Source organism: Danio aesculapii, chromosome 2 (assembly GCF_903798145.1).
Source record: "Danio aesculapii chromosome 2, fDanAes4.1, whole genome shotgun sequence".
Lineage (NCBI taxonomy): Eukaryota > Metazoa > Chordata > Actinopteri > Cypriniformes > Danionidae > Danio > Danio aesculapii.
In genome coordinates, this window is record NC_079436.1 from 35,920,308 (window position 1) to 35,945,892 (window position 25,585).

At 35.1% G+C, this 25,585-nt stretch overlaps 3 gene segments (V, D, J or C); all 3 read right to left on the reverse strand.

Annotated features, from left to right (window-relative positions):
- Window positions 1-3,217: 3,217 nt before the first annotated feature.
- Window positions 3,218-5,462, reverse strand: LOC130236577 (T cell receptor alpha variable 9-1-like). The segment is given in 3 exon segments: window positions 3,218-3,325; window positions 4,912-5,207; window positions 5,395-5,462. Coding segments are annotated over 3 exon segments (339 nt in total).
- An 887-nt stretch (window positions 5,463-6,349) lies between these two features.
- LOC130237779 (T cell receptor alpha variable 17-like) lies at window positions 6,350-8,852 on the reverse strand. The segment is given in 3 exon segments: window positions 6,350-6,472; window positions 8,152-8,462; window positions 8,775-8,852. Coding segments are annotated over 3 exon segments (474 nt in total).
- Window positions 8,853-24,633: 15,781 nt separating this feature from the next.
- LOC130237788 (T cell receptor alpha variable 19-like) lies at window positions 24,634-25,149 on the reverse strand. The segment is given in 2 exon segments: window positions 24,634-24,949; window positions 25,110-25,149. Coding segments are annotated over 2 exon segments (356 nt in total).
- Window positions 25,150-25,585: the final 436 nt, after the last annotated feature.

Consider the following 25,585-nt stretch of genomic DNA (forward strand, 5'->3'; position numbering starts at 1 on the left):
ATGATTTCTGATTTAATTCCAGCAGCATATGTTTTATACGTTGGCATGTTTTCGGTCAGTGTGGCACCAGAGCACAGTATTACAGAGCAGAGTCAGTCACTTCAGCAGATGAGATCTCCAGATTCACACGTTTATCAGTCATACTCATTTCTCCATCCACTCTAGGAACTCTAGGTTTTGCATGTATTACAGTCTTGTTGGTGACTCGACGACAAGGAGCAGAAATTCCAGTCCTGATCCAAGATACTGTCGATACCAAAGCAAACTCTGGACACTGACTCATATTTACATGACAGAGTGACTGTCTTTCCCTCAGTAACTTGTGTCGTGCCCTGCAGTGGTGTAATAGTTTGCACAAGCACTCATCTGCAAAATGAGAAGATGTGATTACAAAGAAAGTGAATAGAAAAATGCTGGTGAATTACACAAACTGCATAACCTTTGCATTTGGATTGATATGTATGCAATGTAAAATATATATCTCAGGGTGTCTGTAGGTTTTTTTTTTTTTAAAAATTAGTTTTTGAAATGTAAGTCATAATTCACTAAAATATTGTGTTGTATCTGTCTTTAATAATTTTAAACAGATCTTTTTTCCAAGGTCATGTAAATCCAATCGTCAATCCTTCTCAATAGATCTTTTAACAAACCTTAATTTTTATCTCTAATTTGAATTGATAAAACCTACAGAAACCCTGATATCTATATCGTGTATGAATGACAGAAATTGGATTATTGAACTGGATTCTTACACACATTGTCAGCAGAAGCAGAGAGCACAGGAACATAATGACTGCACTGTAAACAAAAAAATGAAGCTGTGATAGAGAATTGAAAGTGTCTCTTTCTAAGCTCCACCTACTGTACACATCTCAACCTCTGAGGGCTGAAGATCAAATAAAACGAATGTAAAAATACAACAAATAATTTTTTCAATCTTGCTTGCTCAATTAATAAAAGAAAAACTCCATGATGGTGTTAAGACTTTCATAAAAAGAAAAAAAAAAATAGTGTGAGACTGAAGACGGCAGCCAGAGGGGAGAATAGTGTTACATTTACTGTCCTGCCCATAGACGCTGCATTATAAACATCTCACACAAGTGGTAATTCAATTTTTTGAAGCAAAGATGATATACTACATGCATATAAATGTACATGCGTTTAAAAAAAATGAAATATTCAAAACTTTTGAGGATTTAAGACGCTAATGACTGTTAAACACATCATAACAGGCTTGTGAAAAGGGTTCATAGTAGTAGTAATAATAATAATTTTCTTTTAAGGGATATTTAACAGTAATAATTTGTGAAATAAATAATCACAACATTGTGTGTTACAAAGCAGATGCAGACAAAAGACTTGCGGATCCAAATGCAGTTTACTAAAGGTGACGTTGTACAGGCAGTGGTCATAAACAAGGAAAACAGTATCACAAGAGTAATCCAAAAGATGAGGTAAAAATGCAAATGAGGTCAGACTAGGCGGCAACAAATCAAAACGAGGAACAAGGCAAGAATCAAAAATACATGACAACAAACCAGTAAAATGCTTCATAGGTTCAGTACAGAAACGGGACTCAGCAGCGTGTGAGTGAAAGTGATGTGTATATATAGTTCTTGTAATCAGCGGAAGTGTAAATGTCTGCGTGTAAATGTCCAGATTATTGTCAGCTGCTGTAGGAGTTGATGAGTGCAGGGAGTTCTATGAGTTGTAGTTCATTAGGAAGTAATCTCCAACAGAGAAAACACCGCGGGCTATTACAGCGAGCTACAGGAAGTGTAATTTGATTAAAAGATTTCAGTTTATATATATAAAACAACACTGCCAAATTAAAGTTTAATCATGAAACTATGAATAATAACATAATATAACATTATTTAGTATAAGGTAATGAAATATAAAGCTTTTTCATTTTATTTTTTAAAGTGCGTTTATAGCCATTTTCTTCAGTGTTTTTTTCTTTTTTTATATAAGGTGGATATCCATATTTAGCTTCAACGTACATGTCTATTTCAGTTTCAGAGACCCGCAGGTGTAACCACAACCTCATTATGACCTGTAACCTATAGCAGGTTTCAAGTACTAATACACAGAGATGGATATCAGTTAACCTAGAACTGTGTTAGAAAACTTATTTTTAGACACAAAGAACTGCTCTGAGAACACCAATGAGCCTTAACGTCATTATACTTTACCTTGTACATTTAAAATGAGTCTGATTCAACACAATTAGTACATGTATTTAATATATGAATGTTTTTTTTTTGTAAATTAATGAGTTGTTTTTCCGGGAAATTATTTCTTTTTATTACACTAAGATGCATTCATCATGCTCCACACATTAAACACATTTCCCTGTGTCAGGTTTTTGTATAGAGCTGTTGTGTTTCCTGTTGTGGGCTTCAGGGCACAGTAATACACAGCAGAGTCTGATACTGCAGCAGAGGAGATCTCCAGATCCACAACTTTCTTAGTTTTGTTGATTTTGGTGTTAAACGCTCTGGTATGTTGTCACTCTTCAGTCCGCTTTCGTAGATGTAGAGGAGGAACATTGGTGTCGATTCGGGATATTGACGGTACAGTGAAGATTATCGGTGCTCCACTGTAGTTACATCTAAGTTTTACATTTTCACCTTCGAATGCTTGTTTTTGTGGGTCATGGGATGTTATCATGTTTGCCCGGATGGTACTACAAGAGCCAGCAAAATAAAATGGAAAAATATTTTTACAGATCATGATCACACAATCTTTTTATTGGTTTCTTCTTAATAAAACATACAGTAGCATACAAAATACGTACAAAAATGAACAAATTTAGAAAAACTATTAGAAAAACAATAACAAATGCATAAAGATAATACTACAGAGCACAGCAGTGTAGACACGTTCATAGTTTAAGTGAAAATTTTTATTCTCCTAAATATCCACTTCCTTATGATCACCATTCATTTTGGCTAACATTTTGTTCATATGACACATTCTCAATCATGAATCCATTCATAATTTAAGTGTAGGGCATTACATGTTTTTCCAAAACCTCAGTATTATACGTGCTGCTGTAGTTATACTGTCTTTTGCATTTTTATTCAAAACATATTAATCAAAACAATGCAACTTTTGTTTAATTAAAGTCACTAATTTTGAAAATAATTAATCAGAACTCACCTATATGAAGAAACAAAATGACTATGACAGAAAGATGCATGTTGGTTGATGCTGTCAGAAAGACTGACAGTGATGAGGTTTTCACAACAGAAGACAAGCTCAGTTCAAGTCATGTCAAACTAGTCTGAGAGCTCCACCTCTTGAAACATTGCTGTACCTACTGTACTGGAAGAGAAAAAAAGATATTGCTCATGATTCTACATGGTGCAGTTTTCATTTGTGTGCTAAAGGAATTGATCAACAGGCTTTGACATGACATTACATTACAATCGCATCCACTACATCCAAATGCAGTATAATGATTAAAGAACTCTACAAATTTGAGATTTTGTTGTTTGTCTGTTTTACATTAAGCACTAAAATAATCCTATTGGCACAGTGTATAACGTCAGTGTAACACACATATAGAAGTTCATAGTTTTATGTAAGATCACACACCCTTATTGGAATCCTCACCTGAAGGACAAACATTTTCATTTCATTTCATTTTTTTAACCTGGTTTTTTATTGAGTCCTATTGTAGTAGGACGATGTCAAAAGACAAATGCACCTAATTGTTGATTTAAACTACTTTCTGCTGGCATGAATATAACTTCACAACTTTGCTTAGAATAAAAGTGCAAGATGCTAAATTATATACAAGATGTTTCATATAGAGATTATTTTTAATTATGAACAAAATGTCAATATTGCATAATGCTTGTGTAGTATACGTCATCAGTGTATGTATTTGGTGTTTTAATTGACCTTTTTTTAAACCTCATTTGCTGAACTCTTTTGAGAGCGGTTTTATATATTTGTTGCATATAACAAATGGAAGCTTGACTTATTGGTGATTTCTATCTTTGTCCTTTGGGGGCCATATATATTTTCATGCATAACATGTTTACAAATTTGTGGTCTGTGTATTGATGGATAAAAAAATCAAATATATGGTTTTATCACTTCCCATGTTGACAAGAAGAGATGTAAACAGTAAAATATTAATTTTAAGACTTATTTCATTTGAAACATCTCGATCCATTTGATTACATTTTGACCCAGTAGATCTGCATACAAATTTAAAAGAACTGGTTAAATAATTTCTAGTAAATGGAACAAAAGTTATCAACCGTTAATTAATCAATAATTGAATAATGTAATGTAAACAATTTTAATTCATTTTTCTACTGCTTTTTATCTTTGTACTTAGCTCTTATAGTTTTTTGTTTAGAAAGGAATACATGGGTTTCATACTGTAATTCTAACTAGTTTAATAATATTCTGACTGGCTATTAGATTACTGATTCTGATTATCAGTAATTATTTTTCTGATATCAGATATTTCTGTATGGCTGTTAGATTACACAAATTTTATATAATAATATAATCAAATAAGATTCTAAACGATAGTATTATTAAAATAGTACTTATAAAAAACATTGACATTCACTCATGATCAGAGTCAATATGATCTGGTCCAAGCAGATCCAACAAAGATAAAAATCAGATCCAGATTTAGCATGTATTGTGAAGGTTAAATGTTTTATTTTGATTGAATATAAATTGAATTTTAATATTTGTCAATTCACTTATAAAACCACTAAATAATGTATAGATAAATCCCTCCCTGTCAATTTAGAATTACAGTAAGTGTAAAATAAAGGTATTCCAAATGTTGCAGTGTTTGGACATCCTTAATGTATTTTCCATGCACTTGTGAAGTCAGATTCAGGTTTTTGTACGGCGCTGCTGGGTTCCTCTCACCGTGGGCTTCAACGCACAGTAGTAAACTGCCGAGTCTGTTAGTTTGGCAGAGGAGATCTCCAGATCCATAGAGGCTTTCTCTTCATGTAATCTCACTGACATTCCAGGCTGCATGTTTTCAGATGTTTCGCTTTTTGTTAGTATCAGAAGAAGGCAATGTGGATTTGATCCTGGATATTGACGATACCAGTATAAAGAAAGTGCTGTGGAGTAGTTGCACGACAGCGTGACTTTATTCCCACTCTCTCCATACACCTCAGTTTGGGCAGGAGTGATGACATCGCCACAGCTGACACCTAAAAAACAGTTTATTGACTTTTTTTAGATTTATGATGATCTGAGGTGTTTTGGTCTTTTTTTTTTGGTAAACCTGACCTCTAGGATTAACTGTACAGGTCTAATAAATAAATGATAAAGACAAATCTATGAAGTCTGGCGTTACAAAGGAATTTCTGAAAAATAATCAGAAATGTGTCTGCTTACCTCCAAATGTGGATAGAAAGCCAAGCAAACAGAGCAGCATTGTTGAGGCCAATGTTCTGACTGACGGCTCAGCTTGTAGTTAATATTTTAAAAACCGCTTCCTCAGGATGGCCTAGATGCTGTTAAAACACCAACCCTCCTACTGACCCCAAACACCACACACACACACACATTTTAACAAGACCTGTAAGGTGAGTGTTTTATTTTAGTTCATTTTAACCCTGGCCTAGAAACTCACAACAGATTCAAAGCTGAAATTTAGCCACAAAACAGTATGATGTCAAAATTGAACTACTGTTGAAAAGAAAATTTAATGATTGGTTCATTTTAGACCGTGGCAGTTATAGAATAAAAAACAAATGAATGAATAAATAAATACATTTTTGAATGAATGAATTTAAATGAAGTTTTCACAAACTAATTTCGAGAGGAGCATGTGATATGATTGACTGCAGCTGGTCCCTATTGCTAATAATTAGCTAGCCAATTGGATTATTCCAAATATAGCATAAATATCCAACCTTAAGCTGTGGTCACACTGGACTTTTCTCTCCATAGACTTCCATTCATACGCACGCGAATGCGTCAGACGGGAAACGCAAGGTCATGCGTCAAGCTTTGCAGGTCGCTGCAATGCAAAGTTCAAGCTTGGTGAACTCTGACCTCCGAAATCGCATCACTTGACTGCCTGAGACGAATCGAGGATTAAAACATTACCTCTCTGAACAGAAATTTAAAACATGGACCAATCGCTCACTTTTCCTAAATGGCTAATCATCTGTTTAATCCCACCCCTTTTCGCAGCGCCATACAACAGAATTTCTCTTGCACAAACTCTAGTGTGACTACAGCTTAACTTCACTCCCTATCTTTTTTTGGAAGACCCCCCCCCACACCACCACCAATCAATCCCTTCTCCCTCCTCCTCAGTTCTGGGATCAGGTGACGCGGGGGCTCACAGCAAGAAGGTCATTGGATCAAGTACTAGCTGAGCCAGTCGGCACTTTCTGTGCAAAGTTTTCATGTTCTCCCTGTGTTCGCGTGGGTTTTCCCGGGTACTCCAATTTCCTCCCACAGTCTAAAGACATGTGACACAAGTGAATTAAATAATCGGAACAGTCACAAGCACTTAACGCGTACACACTGGTGCGGTTGGCGGCCTATTTCCATAGAGCAGTCTTATTAAACAAGGTATAGGCTAAACAAATAAGGGGAGCTCTTGAGAACTACCTGATCTCGTATCCCTCCTAAAGCTCATTGACCAGGCGGGAATCTTGGGCTCATCTATCTCCGAACTCAAGGTTCTTTCCCGGGACAGCATGCCAAACCTGCTAAAACAGTCTAGCATTATAAAAGTGTGTACTATTGGGAAAACTACGTAAATGCACTGTAAAAAATACTGTAAAATGTGTTTTTGCTATACATGTTCCAACTAATTTAAAATGAGCTGAATCAACACAATTATTGAGTTTTTGGGACAACTTAATTTATGTTGAGTTCAATTAAATTTGTAAAAACATTTAAGTTAACTTAATTTTTGTTGGGACAACTTGAAGTAATTGTGTGAATTTACAGTTACAATTTTAATGTGAACAAATACAGCACAATTGAAATTATTTAGTGTCTTGTAAATTTTAGTCTTACTGGCAACCAAAGTAAGTCACTTGCAGTATTTTACAGTAATTGTTTTTGTGTATGTATACATGTACTATAATTTTCAGTTTTCACTGCAATAAAATAAATCATAAAGGCAAATTTAGTGCCTTTCATAATTCTATTTTAAACAATAAAATTTTAAAAACAAAACAGTCATGAGGAAGAAATTAGGACAGGCCTTAAGCCATGCATACATGCATAGCTGTAGAATTTTTTTAAAATGATTTTACATTGAAGTTTTTCTTAATGAGTGTGTGTGCGTATACTGCATGTCAGAATGCGTGATTTGTGCTTCATTAAACACTTGGTTTTGGCTTCGCTATCAGTTGCAGGTGTTCCCACATACAGTAATGGTTATGGCAGATAATACACTTTGGTTTGGCTAATACTTTGATGTTTTTGAGTTCGAAGTATGAGAGTTTTTGTACAGCTTCTCATAAACTTTGTATCATTGTGCTTTTCCAAAGAGCGCAATAATAGAGAGCTGAATCTGTTAGAGCCGCTGCTTTGATAATCAGCTCAGTGGATGTTCTGCTTGTAGAAGATTCAAAATGAGGATCTGCTGTACTTGCATAGCTATCTCTGGCCCGGGCTCCTTTCCACAGTAAAAACTGTGGTTCACTTTTAGGATACTGTCTGTACCAGTAAAGATCAACATATTCATCTGTTGTTTTATATGAACAACTCAATGACACCCGGTCAGCTACTTTTCTGATAAATAAAGGCTCATCTGGTCCAATGGTATCACCAAAAACAACTGGAAAACAAGTTCAAATGTATTATATAAGATATTATTGTCTTTTTAACTTTAAATTTCAAAATGCATGTACATTTATGTAAATACCTGATGTAGCTATGAGAATTAGTAGTACTGATCTCATCCTGAAAGTTGTGTACTATTCTCAAATCAATTAAGATGTTGCTGTGTGTTTCTGTAAAGTATCAAGTGGTTAATGAAACCATGTCATGTCAACATGTGCACATGCTTTTGAACCTGTAAGTGAAAAGTTCTGCCCTCTTGAGGCTCGCTTGCGTCTTTGATCAGATGGTTTCTATATGTATGAGTAGGTTTTTGTATGGTGCGCGTGTGTTTCCTGTCACTGTGGGCTGCAGTGCACAGTAATACACAGCAGAATCCTTCACATCGGCGGGGAAGATTTCCAGATTCACCAGCTTTTTCTCTTTATCAACTGAGCTGGTCAGTCGGGGGTGAGGTGGTGTCGCAGTTTGATTTTGTCCCGACTCCATGATTAGAACCAGGAATTCTGGCTTAGCATTGGAATATTGCCGATACCACTGCAGATTATTCATTGACACTGTGTACTTGTATTCACAAGAAATTCTGGCTGCTTCCTTTTCTTTTGCATGGACAGCAGGAGATGTTGGAGTAATGCTGTCTTGTCTGCTGGTGCCTGAGAGGAATGTTTAATTAGTGGTTTAAAAATCACATTTATTTGCATATGTAGATTACTATGCATTGCAGAGTGTTTTGAAGGAACTTTACAGGAAGTGATGCAAAGTTGATTACAAAATTAACTACAAAAGCCAATTGTTACTGTTTAGTTTAATCAATGTTGCAAAGTTCCTCAAATCAGATTCAGAGATAAAGCTGCTTCAGATACAAAAGACATGATCCAGCTAGGTTATGCCAGTGTCTCAAAACAATGTTACTGCACTTTTAATGTGAAAAGAAAGGAAATGAATGTAAAGAATTGAAATCTTACCAATGAATGTGGTTATAACTAGCAACAAACAGAATGACATTGTGGAGAGTGTTGGTTTCTTCACTGAGCTCTGCAGAACTGCCATAACAGCCTGCTTACAGAAAACCGAAGCTCTCAGTCAATGTTTTTAACAGCCAATAAGAGAGCAGTGATGTCACTGACAGGTGCAGTGGAGTCACACTCATAACCTGATGCTCTTGTGTTTGACGGGCCATAAGTGAGTGCTTTGTAAATTAATGTAGCTCACTGACCTTTACTAGAGTAAGAAGCTGGATAAACATATCGTAGACGCACTGTAAGCCCGAACAGGTTAATTGAGCTTAAAAAATTTATGGAAACTCGTTGCCCTAAAAAAGCTAATTTCATCTTGTTGAATAAACAACACTTTTTTTAGTTTATTGTACTTATGATTTCAAATGCATTTAATTAAATATTTAGTTGACTGAAATAAAGGTTTTTAGTACAACACTATTGAAATCTTAGGTACAATAAACTAAAAGGTGTTGTTTTTCAACGAAACAAAATTAGCTTTTTTAGGGCAACAAGTTTCATAAATGTTTTAAGTTCAATCAACCTGTATAGGCTTAATACATAAAATCTTGACCTGAATGTTGTGACAGAAATAATTAAAAATTTAGCTATTCACTATAAATGATTTAATGAAAACACACCTACATTACAAACAAGGACAAAGGATAAAAATTTACTTTACACTTTATTTAAAATCACTTAGGAATATCAATCCGAAACAAAACTAGACAATTGACAAGTGACAAAACTAGAAAATGCCTTGTACAACAATTAGTCAATATTTATTGTTATAAATCGTATTAAAACAATTGCTTAAAATCTTTTAAACAATTTTTACAAACACATACAAATCATAAACAACCACAGTATGTTATTAAATTGTAACATTATGGAATATTAACACTTGCCAAACACTAAGGCATAATTAAAAAAAAAATTTATCTCACAGTTAGGACAGCAAGCCTGAAGGAACATGCCTTTTCTATACCTTTTTACATGGCAAGTTGATTTTTTTAACAGCCAGAATCTTACCCTTCAGCGTCTTCTTACCCAAACTTGTTGAATGAAAAGAAGGGTATTGTCCATGCACTTTGGGTAGCCTAGGTGTAGTTCATAGGTTAATTCAAAAAGTTACGTGGCCTGGGGTATATTGTCCATTTCAACATTCCCCTCCTAGATGATTCCCACTGAGGATGGGTGGAGGCGGAAGGACAGGGGTTGCAGAGCCACATCTTCATTTTCTCGGTTAAGGAATCCAGTGGGCACATGTTGGCATGAGTCTCCATAATCTGAAGCTTGCAACAATAAATAGATAACATAAATAAATCTTAGAGGTGTACATTTTTTTAATGTGTATTATTGTATTGAATGTTTTAGTTCTATGCAAACATAATTTGTTAATTGTATACCCAATAAATCCAGTATTCAATAATATAAAAATATGAAAATACTACAAAACACTAAATACATTTTTTGTATACAAGTCATTGCATACGGCATGAAAAGATTTGATATAATTAAATTACTAAAGATTGTATGTTATTCTACTTATCATTTTAGAGTTTAAAGGTGTTGATCATTATTCTATTTATTAATGAACTACAATAAGACATAGTTTGGGTGATTTATTTATTGTTATTGCTAACATAAATGACATTAAGAAACATGATACAAAAAACGTATATAAATACAAAAACATGTATTAATGATACTTACAAAACATGCTTTGAAGAACTCAGTTGGGTCACAAAGAAGTACTGGAAGCACTCTCTTTGACCTGAAGATCTGAATCAGCTGTGGACAGTGATGATCAAGAGACCCATAGAATTCTTGCTTAAGATTCTTCCTAACTATCTGGTTGAATTCTTGATACACCTGTAGTAGTAAAACACACAAAAAAATTAATTAACATCAGAGAAATGTCAAAATTGAACAACTGTCAAATTAACATGTTATCATGTTTATCAATGCTGTACTCATTTCATTACAAGTACATTCCTGATATATGCATGGAAATGGCTGGTTCTTGCATAGCTCCCATGTTTAATTCTCTAATGTTTTAATAATAACCCTCTTTTGTCACAAGCAAATGTGCAATACTTACATTTTCATCTCATCCTGTTGGCCTTGCTTTGATCTTTCTGGAATCTGCAGTTACAAAAATATACATTAGATTACTAGCTGACAAAACTCATTTACATTTGTTGATCTGTTTACTCCAAATTTTTCCCAAACAGATACTGTTAACCAAAAGAATTAGAGCGCTACAGCTATTTATTTATGTAGATTTTCATTCTAATAACCTGAAAATGCACTTGCTAAGATCATGTTGATGAGCACGAGGTTACATATCTTTAAAAACTGCTGACTAAAATGGATTCGTATTTCTTACATGTGAAGAAAGAGGCAAATCTCAATGTATTCTAGTCTGTTTAATGCTTCACTTAAAAAAACATTAAAAAAGCTCAGGTTAATGTTATGCTAAACATCTCTAACGATACATAACCACCACTGAAAAAATAATCAATTTACACAACAGATAACGCGGATGATTCATCGAAAACAATATCAATATTAAACTTTAGATGTGACGACCTCATAAAGCATGTTTTCACATACAGTAACTGTAACATTAAGTTATAATGCGGCGGCCGCGATCAGTTATAATGTAGCATAAATGAACACGCTAACACAGGCAAAACTTACATTAACTTTTTTACAAATTATATGTTCGATGTCACGATCGCATTATGCACGTCTTTGCACGTCTTCGAACTGTATATAAATGTGGTAATGGCGGTTGCGATTGACCGGAACAATAACATGATCCTAACGTTAGACACAGCTTATTCTTATATGTAGCTTCCTTGTTAACTGTTACATACTTTGTTTATTAAAGGAAAACAATGTATGGGCTGTTTGAGACAAAAATATGAAATTGTACTCTCAGTGATCAGCAGCCATTCGAAAATGCGCGCTCACGCTGTATCCACCAGTGACATCAGTCCAAAGACAAAGAGCCAATCACATTTTCCCTTGCACATCACTACTTTGACAACAGACTAGAATAAGCTTTGTTAAGTACATTCAATTTAAACATTCCAGTAGAATCAAAAATATCATGCAAATCGTACAACAAACTAAACAAATTGAGTAATTGAGCAAAAAAATGGGTATTTATGTTTATTGAATCTAGGTATTTTGAATTAATACAACTTTAGGGATAACAGTGCATACGGTAATGTAGAAAATGTACAGTACATAAATTTTTATAATATTTTCACATATCATTAATGTTAAATACATTTTATTTTACTTTTTGTTTGGTTGGTTGAATAATTGAATAACCAGTGGCAGACTAAGCAGAATCTCACTAAACGGATGCATGTGAAAGGAAAGATTACACACATTACGTTAATATCTTTCTCATTTCAGTATGTCATCATACCAATGTGGTATTCAACATGATTGGATGAAACTATTATTGCACTTATTGCAATTATTAATGAAAATGAAGACGTCTGAATGTAATGTACTTTTAATTAATGGAAAATGACATCAATACAATAATTTTGATAAATATTACATTTAAAAATAATTACAACAACATGAAACCTGTTAATTTTGCTAAATGGACATGTTTGACTTTTTTACTTCAAAATAAATATAACTTTTCACAAATACAGCTATCTTTATTATTTATTTAATTTCCCAAAGATGTAATGTTTTTTTTGTTTTAATACTGTGCAATCTGTATATATCTCTTACTCCTAAACCTCTCAAGAAACAATCTGCATTTTTACATTTTCAAAATGCTTCATTTGTGGGATTTATGCACCGTTTTTATCAGGGGGACCAAACAAAAGGACCTCTGAATGTCCAAATTTATTTGTCTTGCTTTATTTGTGTGAAGTGGGACCACAATAGGAGAGATGCAAAGAAAATACACACACACATGCACGCAAATTCTTTGTTATTCACCATTTTTAAATGCCATAGATAATTTTCAAAAGGCACAAATTAGATCAGTGAATTGTTGCTGTTGTGTTCTGTTTATTCAATAAGAGTGGCTGCTAAATGTGTGTTGTGAAGTTCAGGTTTTTGTTGTAATCCTCAGTATCCTGTGCTCACAGTGGGCCTCAAAGCACAAAAGTAAACAGAAGAATCAGACAGAAGAAGGTTTCGTACAGTCAGAGTAACTTGTCCCACAGCAGAATCCAACCGGGACTGATATCTGTTGTTGGGGAAGTCTTTGGAATTGCTTCCATTTCCCAAATTGTGCCTTACTAAAATATATTGTGGCGGGAAATGCTGTGTTTGCCGGTACCACAGCAGAGCAGGCATTGAGTCTTTTGTATTATATTCACAGCTCAAGGTTATGGTTTCTTCAGTGAAAGCAGATACAGAAGCTGTTGGCTGACGTACGGCGTCTTCACCTCTGCATTCTACTGTACAACACAAAAGATTAGTTGAACAAACCTTTACAAACAACATTGAAATGAAACAGATCAAGTTAAGAAAAGTGCTGTACATCACCTAGAAAAAATAAAATGATAAGAATGTGTTTCAGCCAAGTTGGTATTGTGGAATGAGGACTCATGATGGATTGCAGAGAACTGAACAGCAACTTCTGAATGTTCAGTGTTTCCTTTCGCACCGCAAATTCAGCTTTCATTGTAGGTTGAATGTTGGGTACTCCCTGCTGGTATAATGTAAAAGTGCAGCAACATTCTTAGGAATTTTTCATGATCTTGAAATTGTTCACAATAACTATACATTTTAGAACTCAGTCTTTGATAAATTCAGAGGTATTATAGAGCTGTACCCAGTAGGTAATGAGAGTCAAAATCAGAGGTATAGTCTTTAGTATTTGACATTTTATGTACTATAAACAGTTAGAATTTAAATGTAAAGCTCCAAAACAAATATTTAATCTTTCTGATGTGTTCTGCTTGTACAAAGGCTGATTCTTGATCCCATTTTAGAGCACAGAAATAAAAACACAACCAAGAATAAAAGAGAATTTTATTCTCATTTGTTTCCCTGGTTGATTTGTACACTAAACAACTTTTGATTAGATGACTGCAATCTATTTTCCACATAGACTTTGTATTAGGCTTGGTCTGGTATAAGATTCTGATGGTATGATAACCTTGTATAAAAAAATATCACCGTTTTACGGTATAGGATTACTGCTCTAAAATATCTATTCTTTTTAAATGTCTGGGTAAAAGCAAAAAACATTTTCCCCTTTGAACACAATATATTATTTTGAAATAGTAAACTGCTGTCTTCATCATGTTACAAAACACAAATTTATTTACAGTTTAAACAGCATCTTTGGAGATCTGTTCTGCTCGAGATGTCCTGAAAACAAAAAAAGTAAATAAAAATCTTACATTTACCGCAGGAACGGTATAGCACAAAATGTTGGCAATTTTAAAATCTGATTTTTCAAAACCGCGGTACCTTGAAAACAGTTATTGTCCAATGCCTACTTTGTATGTAATTGTATGTACTTAAAATAAATATTTGACTCATTATATTGGTCAGTGTGCTGTGTGTAAAGGACCACTAGAGGGCAGATTAATCTTGGTATAGTCAAAAAAGCTAGGCTTTTATGATGGCTAAGCAAAGCTTTCTTTTGAGCTTTTTTTTTTTTTTATAGTGGCATTTTTCTACTGTCTATTATTAGGGATTTGACATCTATTGTTTTTTATGCTATGTATTGCTGTAAGTGTGATGATGGGGATATTTTTGTTATGAAGGTATAGCACATCATTAGAAATTGTTTGGCTTAGAAAATCATACTATTTGAAGGTTTTATGCATTGCCTCACATTTTTTAAAACATTTAGATGAGAAAAGGAACTATTTGTGAAGTGTTTTTCCCCTTTTCTTCTGCACGAGCATGTTTTTGTACAGTGTTGTTGTGTTTCCTGTCACTGTGGGCTCCAGAGCACAGTAATACAGTGCTGAATCAGTCACTTTGACAGAGGAGATGATCAGATGAACTTTGTTTTTCTTTTCATTCAGCATTGCCTCAAACCGAGGATCCAGATTCTGTGCAGTCTGGATCCGTCCAGTGGTTTGCAGAACTAATAGAAGAAATTCAGGTGCTGATCTGGGTAACTGGCGGTACCAATGCAGACTGATTGCTGATGAGTAACTGCAGGACAAAATGACATAGGCATTCTCCTTAGGAAAGACCTCAGTCTGATCTGAGTGATGGATATCAGACCTTCCACCTGAAAAACAAAATGGTGATAGATGAAACAGACTCTGACATACAACAACTAATTTAGTTTTAATAAAATAATGTTAAATAATAATTTTGATAATAATGTAATAAAAAATACAATAAAAAATAAAAATATTAATACAAAAATATAAAAAATATATATATAAATAATAATAATATAAAATATTATTTAATACGTAATTTAAGAAGTCTGTGTGATTTTTTTTTTTTTTTTTTTTTTTTTTTTTTTTTTTTTTTTATTATTATTATTATTTTTTATAAACAAATGGCATAATAATGTTTGATTTTAAAGCAATATTGAGATATACTCACTGCTGATAACACACAACAGGATACCTGTGAAGAGCAGCATTATGCTATAATGATTAGTCTGTGATGGCACTTGATCTTTAAGGGGTTTGAAGCTCCTCCCACTTTCTGAGAGCAACACATGAGCATGATAAACTCAAGATGGCAGATTTGTGTACAGTAATATTTGATTTCCTGTGACTGTGGGCTGCAGAGCACAGAAATACAGTGCAGAGTCTTATATGGTGGAAGAGGGGATTTGCAGATCTACACTGTTTTTCTCTTTGTTGTTTTCCTGACAGCCTCTCGTCTGAATGCTGTATCATTTGTCCATTGCTTTGTTGGATGAGCATGAGGAACTGAGGAGCGGATGTGTCATGCTGTCGATACCAGTGGAGACTGTATGCTTGCTGAGGAATATTTACATATTTATGCTTTCGGTCTCATTAACATTCACTTCTGTACGGGCTGGGGTAATTGCATCTGCATGAGTGACATCTTAAAAATTAAAAGCAGGAGAAATTCATTGCATTGGGGACTCATTTGGCATTGTGAAGCACATTTTAAATAAAATCATGCGCAGTTGGTGAAAAAAGAATTGAACACACTTTTACAGCAAGGACATTTGAGTTTAAGACTTCAGTTGATCCATTAACTAATATTTAATACTAAAAATGTTTCATTAAAGTTAGTTGATTCATTACATATAGTAAATTTAACCATAATGTTTTACAACAATGTCCTTAAACTGCAAAAAAGCGATTAGTTGACTTTACTTGGTGAGTAAAACTTGCTTGTTGCTTTTAAAGTTATTAGGTGACTTTAAAAAGAAAAAAAACTTAACTTGCCTTAAAATAAAGTAAATGAAAATGTGCATAGATATAGACATTTATTTAAGTCAACTTAACAGTTCCAAGTTACAATGGGTCAACTCACTTTTTAAGGAACGACAACTTGTCACTTTTAAGGCGACGGGTTTACTCAGTTTAAAAATTATTTACAGTTTATAATTAAATTAGTTGATAAAATAACCAATATTAACAAGGTCTCTTAAACATTAAAGTAATATAAACAAAGTTCTCAATGTATTTGTTGCAGTATTTATTACTATTAAGTAGTAGTTTTAGTTCTATTAGATTTTAATGGACAAAACTATGATTTTAACATAAGTAAAAGTTAACCAAGTTTAATAATTGCTTTAGGTGCTTGTTTTAATTCAATTCAATTCACCTTTATTTGTATAGCGCTTTTAGAATGTAGATTGTGTCAAAGCAGCTTCACATAAAAGGTCATAGTAAATAGTAAATTGGAACAGCGTAGTTCAGTTTTTAGTGTTTAAATTCAGTTCAGTTCAGCTCAGTTCAGTGTGGTTTAATAATCACTACTGAGAGTCCAAACACTGAAGAGCAAATCCAACGATGCGCAGCTCTACAGATCCCGAACCATGCAAGCCAGTGGCGACAGCGGAGAGGGAAAAAACTTCACAAATTGGCGAAAGTGAAGAAAAAAAACCTTGAGAGAAACCAGACTCAGTTGGACACGACCATTTTAATTTCTCCGCTGGCCAAACGTCTTGTGCAGAGCTCCAGTCTCAGCGGCGGAGGCTGGAAGCTGGCCTCAGCGAAGACTTGTCTGTCCCTGGAGCGTCACAGGAATCAGTCTCATGTTCTCCACTCCTCCATGACCACCATAGTAGCTGCTCAGGATACGGCTTGGTCCAGGATATAGAAACCGTTTTACTAATCTTAGCTATTATAACTTTATTGGAAAGTGTTACTGGAAAAAAATGCACCCACCTGCGAGTTTTGGGATCCAAATAACAATGAACAGCAACATTGTGATTTGACTCCGAGCACAATAGCTTAAAATGACAAGTTACAGTTATAATCCTTTCTGGAAGCTCCGCCCCTTTATAGCCTGTATGCAATTTGAGCAGTTTAAACAGTCTGACGTTGTTTGAAGATGTTTGGATATCAATGAAGTAGCCAGTTAGAGATATTGCCTTACACTGTCATTTTATAATCTCCATTTGCCAGCTGTAACCACATCTCTTGCCACTACCAATATTATTTACTGAAAGGAAGGAAACTACAGTATTTTGAGGTTCATAAGACCACAGGTTTCAACATTGAGTTTTTGTACAGCCTTTAAATCATTTTCATCACTGTGTTCTTCCAGCACACAGTAGTAGGAAGCCGTGTCCTCCAGTTTTAGATTGTTAATGATCAGAAAAGTGGCAGTCTTTGAAGTGGCAGAATCGTATCGAGGATCTATGCTTTGAAACTGCGTCTCGGATCGTGCACCCTTAAGCAGTAAAAACTCAGGTGCCTGTTTTGGGAGTATCCTGCCCCAGAAGAGCAAACATGAGAGCTGCTGGATTCATACAGGCATGAGAGAGTCGCAGATTCCTCCTCTCTACCTATGACGGATTTGTGTTTGGTGCAATATGAGCACAGAAAGTGATTTCTGCAAAAAATGTTATAATGATAACAAGAAGAAATTATACAGGAAAATGCCTAACGTTTTGTTTGATGCTGAACAAGCAGTCTATTGTACCTGCCAGAAATGTGAGACCGATGAGAAGTGATGTCATCTCCAACTTAAGTACAGTAGTCATACCAAGAAATGTGTACAGTTCATTTTTTGATCGTTCAGTCAGCTTCTTATAAAGCATCACTGTTAGTGTCTGATTGGCTCGTCATGAAGAATGGTCTGTTGCCACATGACAATCAGTCCAAACACTGAACCAGTAGTACAATGTTAAAGTGAATACTGTTAATTCAACTGATTTTGTCCAAAATGTTTGTTTCGAATCATTCAGAAATCAAGCAACCAACTGTTTTTATAAAAGAGTCACTGAATCAGTCATTCACTGAATCGATTCATTTGAAAACACACACTGAAAAAATTATTCATTGAATTTGTTAGGAACTGATCATATTTGCATTTAGTTAATCTAAACTGCACTGGTAATATATAAAGTTTACTAATTAAGACCCCTGAAATGACCCCTTTTTAAAGAATCTTCTAAACATTTGGGGAAATAGGTTTAGTATGTACACCATCTAGCTGGGCAATATATCTTTTCAGCATCGATATCAACATGCGATCATTGACTGTGGTCACATCGCAGGATCTGCAGTCTGTTGAGTCTGGATTATAATTTATCATTTGCATATGTTTTGAGGCCTGTGACTGTGTGAGGGTTTTAAACTCATTCGGGCCTAAGAAATTGTGCCGTTTGTAACCTTTAATAAGAATTAATTTAGTTGTATTTTTTATAAAAGGAAGACTACGCAATATTTTACATTGATTATTCAATTACTGTACCTGATTACTGTTAAGACTCATCGGAAAAACATAAATAACTTTTTATTTGTTGGTTTTAGTCTATGCTTGTACATTTTTTTTTACTGTCTTTTATGCGGATGTACTGCCCTACACAATCATCTCAATCAATTTAAAACTGTAAATTCTTTCCAAATAGAGATATTGAAGTCATCTGGTGAAATTGCATTTATCCGTAATCATAGAATAACAAAATATTGCAGTGTTAATTTTTTCAATATCGTGCAGCCCTACATTAAAAAAATATATATATATATTTGCTGCTTGTTCAAACTGCTTATTTCAAATAAGCTGAAGCATCATAATTATTAACACTTATTTCAAAACTTAAATGTTTTTATGATCATTCCACTTAAATTTTTAAAGGTTTGTGTTGGGACAACATAAGGGAATTGTGTGGAAGCCTGAAATGTTTACAGTGTAGCACACAAGCTAAAAGATTAAATGGTTGAAACCGATTTAAACTTAACGAACTTAGTGTTTCCTCTAGAATTTTTTCCAGCTGTGGCGGCAGGCCTTTTTTTTTACACAGATCTACCAACTACCTGTGGCGTTATTTCAATGACAAATGTTGTGAGCGCAGTATAGAAGTCGAAATTTCATTCATGTAATAGCCCACGAGCATGCGAATCTCTTTGCTTGCGCGCTGATTTCCTCTGCTCGTGCACAACTTCTTGCACGCCCCTCAAATATAAGCAGCTTCAAGAGCGGTAGATCTTCTTGTGCGCTCTCAATAAATGCTGCTGAAGTGCGTTTCAGTGCGTTTATGTAACGAGTATGTCTCCAGCATTTATTCGAGTTGCTAGGAATATTTATGAATGTCTCCAATAGACCTACAGAGCGGTATTAATGCCTCCTGAAGTAAAGTGAAAACGGCTATACTGTTTGCTGGGTCTCACGCATCACGCACCTGACAGTTAAGTGAACAAGCGGACGTGTCGAGTATAATCCAGGTTTCAGTCAGCACGTAATCTTAAAGGGTTAAACAAATGACGCACAGCACTACTACAGTTACAGAAAAGTTCGCGCTGTTATAATTCACTTACCCTTTAATACGTTTTGGTGCGATTATCACCCGCTATTAAAAAAATAGAATGTTTTGAATGAGAAGCTGTAATGTAGCCGTGGCGGGGTGAATTTTGGCGTGGCGCCCCGCCATGGAAGAATGAATGTAGCAGAAACCATGGAACTAATATAGCTTAATTATATGTATTTAAAATAAAAAGTATAGTTTAAAAGTAGTTTAAAAATAAAAGAAACCCCACACATATGTATACTGGAGCAGTCGAATGCATTTGGCAAAAGATGGTTTTATAATGTGCTTTAATTCCTAATTATGTTTTTTCCCTTTTTTACATTACTTTGGAGCTTCTGACTTGATCATTATGTATTTCAGCTTTCATTTGCTGTAGTGTACATGCAACTGTTTATTTGCTTCCTGCAGGTGTTTGTCATTTTCTGCAGTTTTACTCTATGGTGGTTTATAAAAACACAGATGTGGTTTGTTATTGATTTGATAACACCCTCATCAAATCATTTTCCCCCTGTAAGTTTTTTGTAAAGCCTCTCAGGCACTTTGTATCACTGGGCTCCTACTCTTAGAGCACAATAATAGAGAGCTGAATCTGACACAGTCACACTTTTAATGGTCAGTGTAGTAGATTTCTGCGATGTAGATGATCCAATTTAGCCTGGTCTGGTATGTCCTCATATGTCTGTGATCGGCCGCCTTTCAGAAGTATATATTGTGGCTGTGCATTAGTGTATTTTCTGTACCAATATAGGAAGACATTGTTGATGCTTGAGTCGTATGAACAGTCCAGAATGACCGAATCTCCTTCTGTACTCGTGACACTGGTACTGCTTGTCCAATCTGATCTTGACACATTGCACCTGGATGCAAATGATTAATAAGATATGCTTTCAATAGTTAAGTTGTGGATATTATATTGAAAGATCAGAACAATTATGCTAATGTATGGAATTGTTGATTTCTACCTGATGCAATGAGAAGAATCAGCAGTAGATATATCTCGATTTGTTTGACCGATTCTTTCCATGATCAGATGAGTGTGAATGTTCAGGGTTTCTTCAGATGGTGATCTGTGAATGTCTTGAGGAAGTTCAGATGCAGGTACAAATGATGTTGTCTCTGTCAGCAGCATTACATCAGTGAGCAGTCAGTGAGCAGACTCTTAATATGAGTTCCTGCAGGTGGCGTTCAGACATCATGAAAGTAGGATGTTCTTTAAAACACACATTAATACTGTTGTTACTGTATGAAAAGCCCATATGTGATGTCTTTCAAGACATTTATTAAAAGATTAAATGTTTAGTTTAAATGTTTAGTTGGCGGCGCAGTAGGTAGTGCTGTTGCCTCACAGCAAGAAGGTTGCTGGTTCGAGCCTCTACTGGGTCAGTTGGCGTTTCTATGTTCTCCCTGCATTCGTGTGGGTTTCCTCCAGGTGCTCCGGTTTCCCCCCACAGTCCAAAGACATGCGGTACAGCTGAATTGGTTAGGCTAAATTGTCCGTAGTGAATGAGTGTATGGATGTTTCCCAGAGATGGGTTGCAGTTGGAAAGGCATCCGCTGTGTAAAACGTGCTGAATAAGTTGCTGCTTCATTCCGCTGTGGCGACCCCCGGATTAATAAAGGGACTAAGCCGAAAAGAAAATGAATGAATAAATAAATGTTTAGTTGTTTTTATCCATCAATGAACTTTATTATTATTGTAATCATTTTAATTAAATCCATTTATTTCTAATATTTATTTGAAAGTATAAGAGCACAGTTAATCTTTACCTCTTGAAATTAAAACATAAGTTTTAAGATAAAAATGACACTTTTAGGGGGACACGGTGGCTCAGTGGTTAACACTGTCGCCTCACAGCAAGAAGGTTGCTGATTTGGGTCCCGGACCTGGCTGTGTCAGTTGGCGTTTCTTTGTGGAATTTGCATGTACTTCCTATGTTCGCGTGGGTTTCCTCCCCAGTCCAAAGATGTGGTATAGGTGAATTGAATAAAGTAAGTTGGCCGTAGTGTATGTGTGTGAATAAGCGTGTATGGGTGTTTCCCAGTACTGGGTGCATAATGTAATGTGTATTTATATAGCGCACCACCAGTGTGCAGCATCCACTTGGATGATGCGACGGCAGCCACAGGACAACGGCATGGTTGGATGGGGATGATTTGGGACGCCAATGGGATTCTTCACTGACCATAGAGAGTCGGGACCTCGGTTTAACATCTCATCCGGAAGATGGAGTGACATTTGAACTTTATGAATGACCAATACCAACAGTTGCTTTTTCATGTTAATAAATATTATTATTAAATTATGCCTTCATTAATTTCAGTTCATTTGTAGCAGGTGTTATTGTATCCTGTTATTCAGAGGTTTTGTGGCTCACAAATTACCGCTGTGGTTTGATTGTTAGCTGATTAAAAATTGCATCAAAGCACTTATTGTGTATACGTTTTTGTAAAGCCTCTCAGGCATTTTGTATCACTGGGGCTTCAACTCTTAGAGCACAATAATAGAGAGCTGAATCTGACAGTGTTACACTCTTAATAATCAGGTCAGTGGAGGTTTGGGATGTAATTGAATCAAACTGATGGTCTGGTATATAGTGTCTATCACTCCGTGATCGGGCACCTTTCCACAGTATGAATTTAGGTTCTCCATTAATGTTACGCTTGTACCAATACAGATAAACATAACTGCTGCTTGTATCATATGAGCAGCTCAGTGTCACAGACTGCCCTTCGCTGATTATTTGTCCTTGTCCTTTGGTTCAAGGCTGTCAGCAAACACACCTGCAAGAGAATTAATTCTATTCAATAAAAGGAGAATTAAACTGCCGCCCATGTAAATTCAGTGCTATGAATAACTATCATTACAGATTACCAATATACGCCGCCAGGATTCTAACTTGAATTTTATTGACTAAATATGAACATACAGTAATTAACACTTTGAATTCTTAATATATTTTAGTCTAGTGCAGGAAATTGAAGTTTGTTTTACCTGGTATTGTTAGAAGAATCAATAAAATGCTTCTCTCCATGATAACAAATATATTATAGGTAATCATGTAGTTATGATATGAAGTTGAAGCATATGAATGAATGCAGTGGAGAGTCCTTTGTGCAATTTGAATGTGTGTAAATGTGGGTGTGTATATAGACCACTCAGTTCAGTGCTGTTGGCTTCCTCTGACTTGCAGACAGCATATTGTAATTGTATTTTTAATAAAGTGTTATTCTGTTTCCCTGTCACTGTGGGCTCCATGGCACAGTTGTAAAGAGCTGAGTCTGTCACTTTAACAGAGGAGATCTCCAGATACACATAGGTGTTCTCTACATTCCCTTTATCTGAGAATCAAATCTTGAAATTCAGAAGCTGATCCAGGATATGGCAAGACCACTTCAGTGTGGAGGATGCTGAAAAGCATTTACAGGACAGAGTTACGTTTTTCCCTGTTTCTTCTCACAAACATTGGTCTGGACTGTTGTGATGATAGCAACACTGCTATTGTACCATTATTACTGTAATCATAAGGTAAAGGAGTAGTTTACTCATCAATAATGGAATTTTACTCACCCTTTAATCAACTTCAACCAAGTTTCTTTCTTCTGTTGAACAGTAAAGAAGATATTTTGAAGAAAGCTGAAAACCTGTAAGCATTGACTTCCATAGAAAAACAAATACTGTGAAAGTCAATTGTTAGAGGTTTTCAGCATAATCTTTTGTGTTTAAAGAAGATTGTAACTCATAAAAAATGATGACAGAGTTAAAGTTTTGGGAGAAGTAATATCAACCAAAGATGACACACTTTTGTTATATTTCTATCTTACTTTGTAAAAGTTTATGAAAATAGTGAAATGATGTACCATAAATAAATTTCCCAATTTGATCCTGTATATTGTTTACTCTGGTCATGCTTTTTTATTGTTACTAATAATAATATTATTAATAATAATAAATCGTTGTATTATCCACTAGGACTTGGAATGAGACCTATTTGGACTCCACAACGTTTTGGACTTTTGACTACAGCCCTAACTTAGAAAAGTCAGCCCTAACTACAGCCCTTTTGACTACAACCCTAACCTGAGTATTCAACACAATCTCACGGCAATTCGTAACTTTTTTTTAGTGGCTAATTCGTACGAATTCTTACGATCTAATTCGTACAATTTAGTACGATTTGCTCATCCTCCAATGACGGTTGGGTTTAGGGGAGGGGTTTGGTGCCATGCCTCCTTTTTAAAATCGCACCATTTCGTTCAACTGAACTTGTACGAATTCGTACGAATTAGCCACTAAACTGTCAAAACGTAAAATACTTACGTTTTCTCGTGAGATCAGGCTGGAGTATTTCCTCACCATTCTACTTCATCACAATACTGTGTTAACAGTGGCGTAGGGGGGGCCCCGCGTGACCAGGAGCCCACACGTCACAACAATCCATCCCCTTCCCCCCACCCCCTTCCCCCCGCTCTTCAGTTTCAGATCTTTAACAACTGTCTTGAGTGAATCATTATGCAATGCATTTAAAAAATAATCATGTGATTTATTTATTTATTTTTTATATATTATAGCTTATATACATATAATACTATTTGCATTGGGAGAGCAAATAACAGCTTGTACATTGTTTTTAAAATGTACTATATGCCACTCAATATTTATACTGCTAATAATCAGAGTTGTGCTACTAATATACAGTATAAAGCTGACTTGCCACTAAAATGACCAAATTTACCTCTAGTTTGTGGTAAAATGCAACTGTATTTTCCAGCAGGTGTTACCATATCTTGCAATTTGATGCTTTATATGGTTTATAAAGACACCAATGTGTTTGATATTCGTTGTTCAAAGCATTTTTTTCTGAATGAGTTTTTGTAAAGCCTCTCTGGCATTTTGTATCACTGGGCTCCAACTCTTAGAGCACAATAATAGAGAGCTGAATCTGACAGAGTTACAGCAGTAATAGTGAGTTCAGTGGAGGTTTGGGATGAAGTCGCCTGAAAACTGAGGATCTGCATATGATTGTAACTACTCCACGAACGGGCACCTTACGCAGTAAATATTCTGGTTCTCTATTAGGATACTGTCTGTACCAGTAGAGATCGACATACTCGCCCCTTGTATCATATGAGCAGCTCAGTGTTACACGCTCTGCTTCTTTTTTGTCAACATTAGTTTGCTTGTCTGTTGGTTGAATGCTGTCAGACAAAACACCTGCAAAATATGTGAAGAGATTGATGAAAGCTAGCATTTTAATTCTCCCAAATGTGTAAGATTTATAATTCCTACAAAGGAAATAACTACAGCAACAAAAGTTTTCGCTTTTAATTATATTTGTAATTATTTGTCTGTTTTAAAAGAAATGTTTTTATACCTGGTGTGGATATAAGAATCAGTAGAAAGCATCTCTCCATGTTGAAACAAGTGGCTTTGTAGACTGAAGTTAAACAGTAAATGTGTTAAAGTGGACTATTGTGCTGATGTAATGTGGGTGTGGTTTAATTTAGATCAAGTTCTCTGATTTGCTTATTAAAAACTGCCATCATTGTGGTCTCAGTGTATACATAAAAATATCTATTGTTGTTTTTGAACAAGGATCTTTCTCTACAGTCTTTCTCTACCTATTATAAGGATCATTGAAAGCAAAGAGCTGTTGTTAGATTGTTCAATACTTGATAGTGGAACTTTGACTGAAACATTATATTTAGAGTTTATATTGTTATGAACTGGTGTCGCTCAAGCCATTTTCTTCGGCAAAAAAACAAACAAAACAAAACTGATTATTCGGCTTTTGTAGTTTTGAAAAATAAAATCTTTTTTTATATACCTGATAATTATTTTCTGTATAAT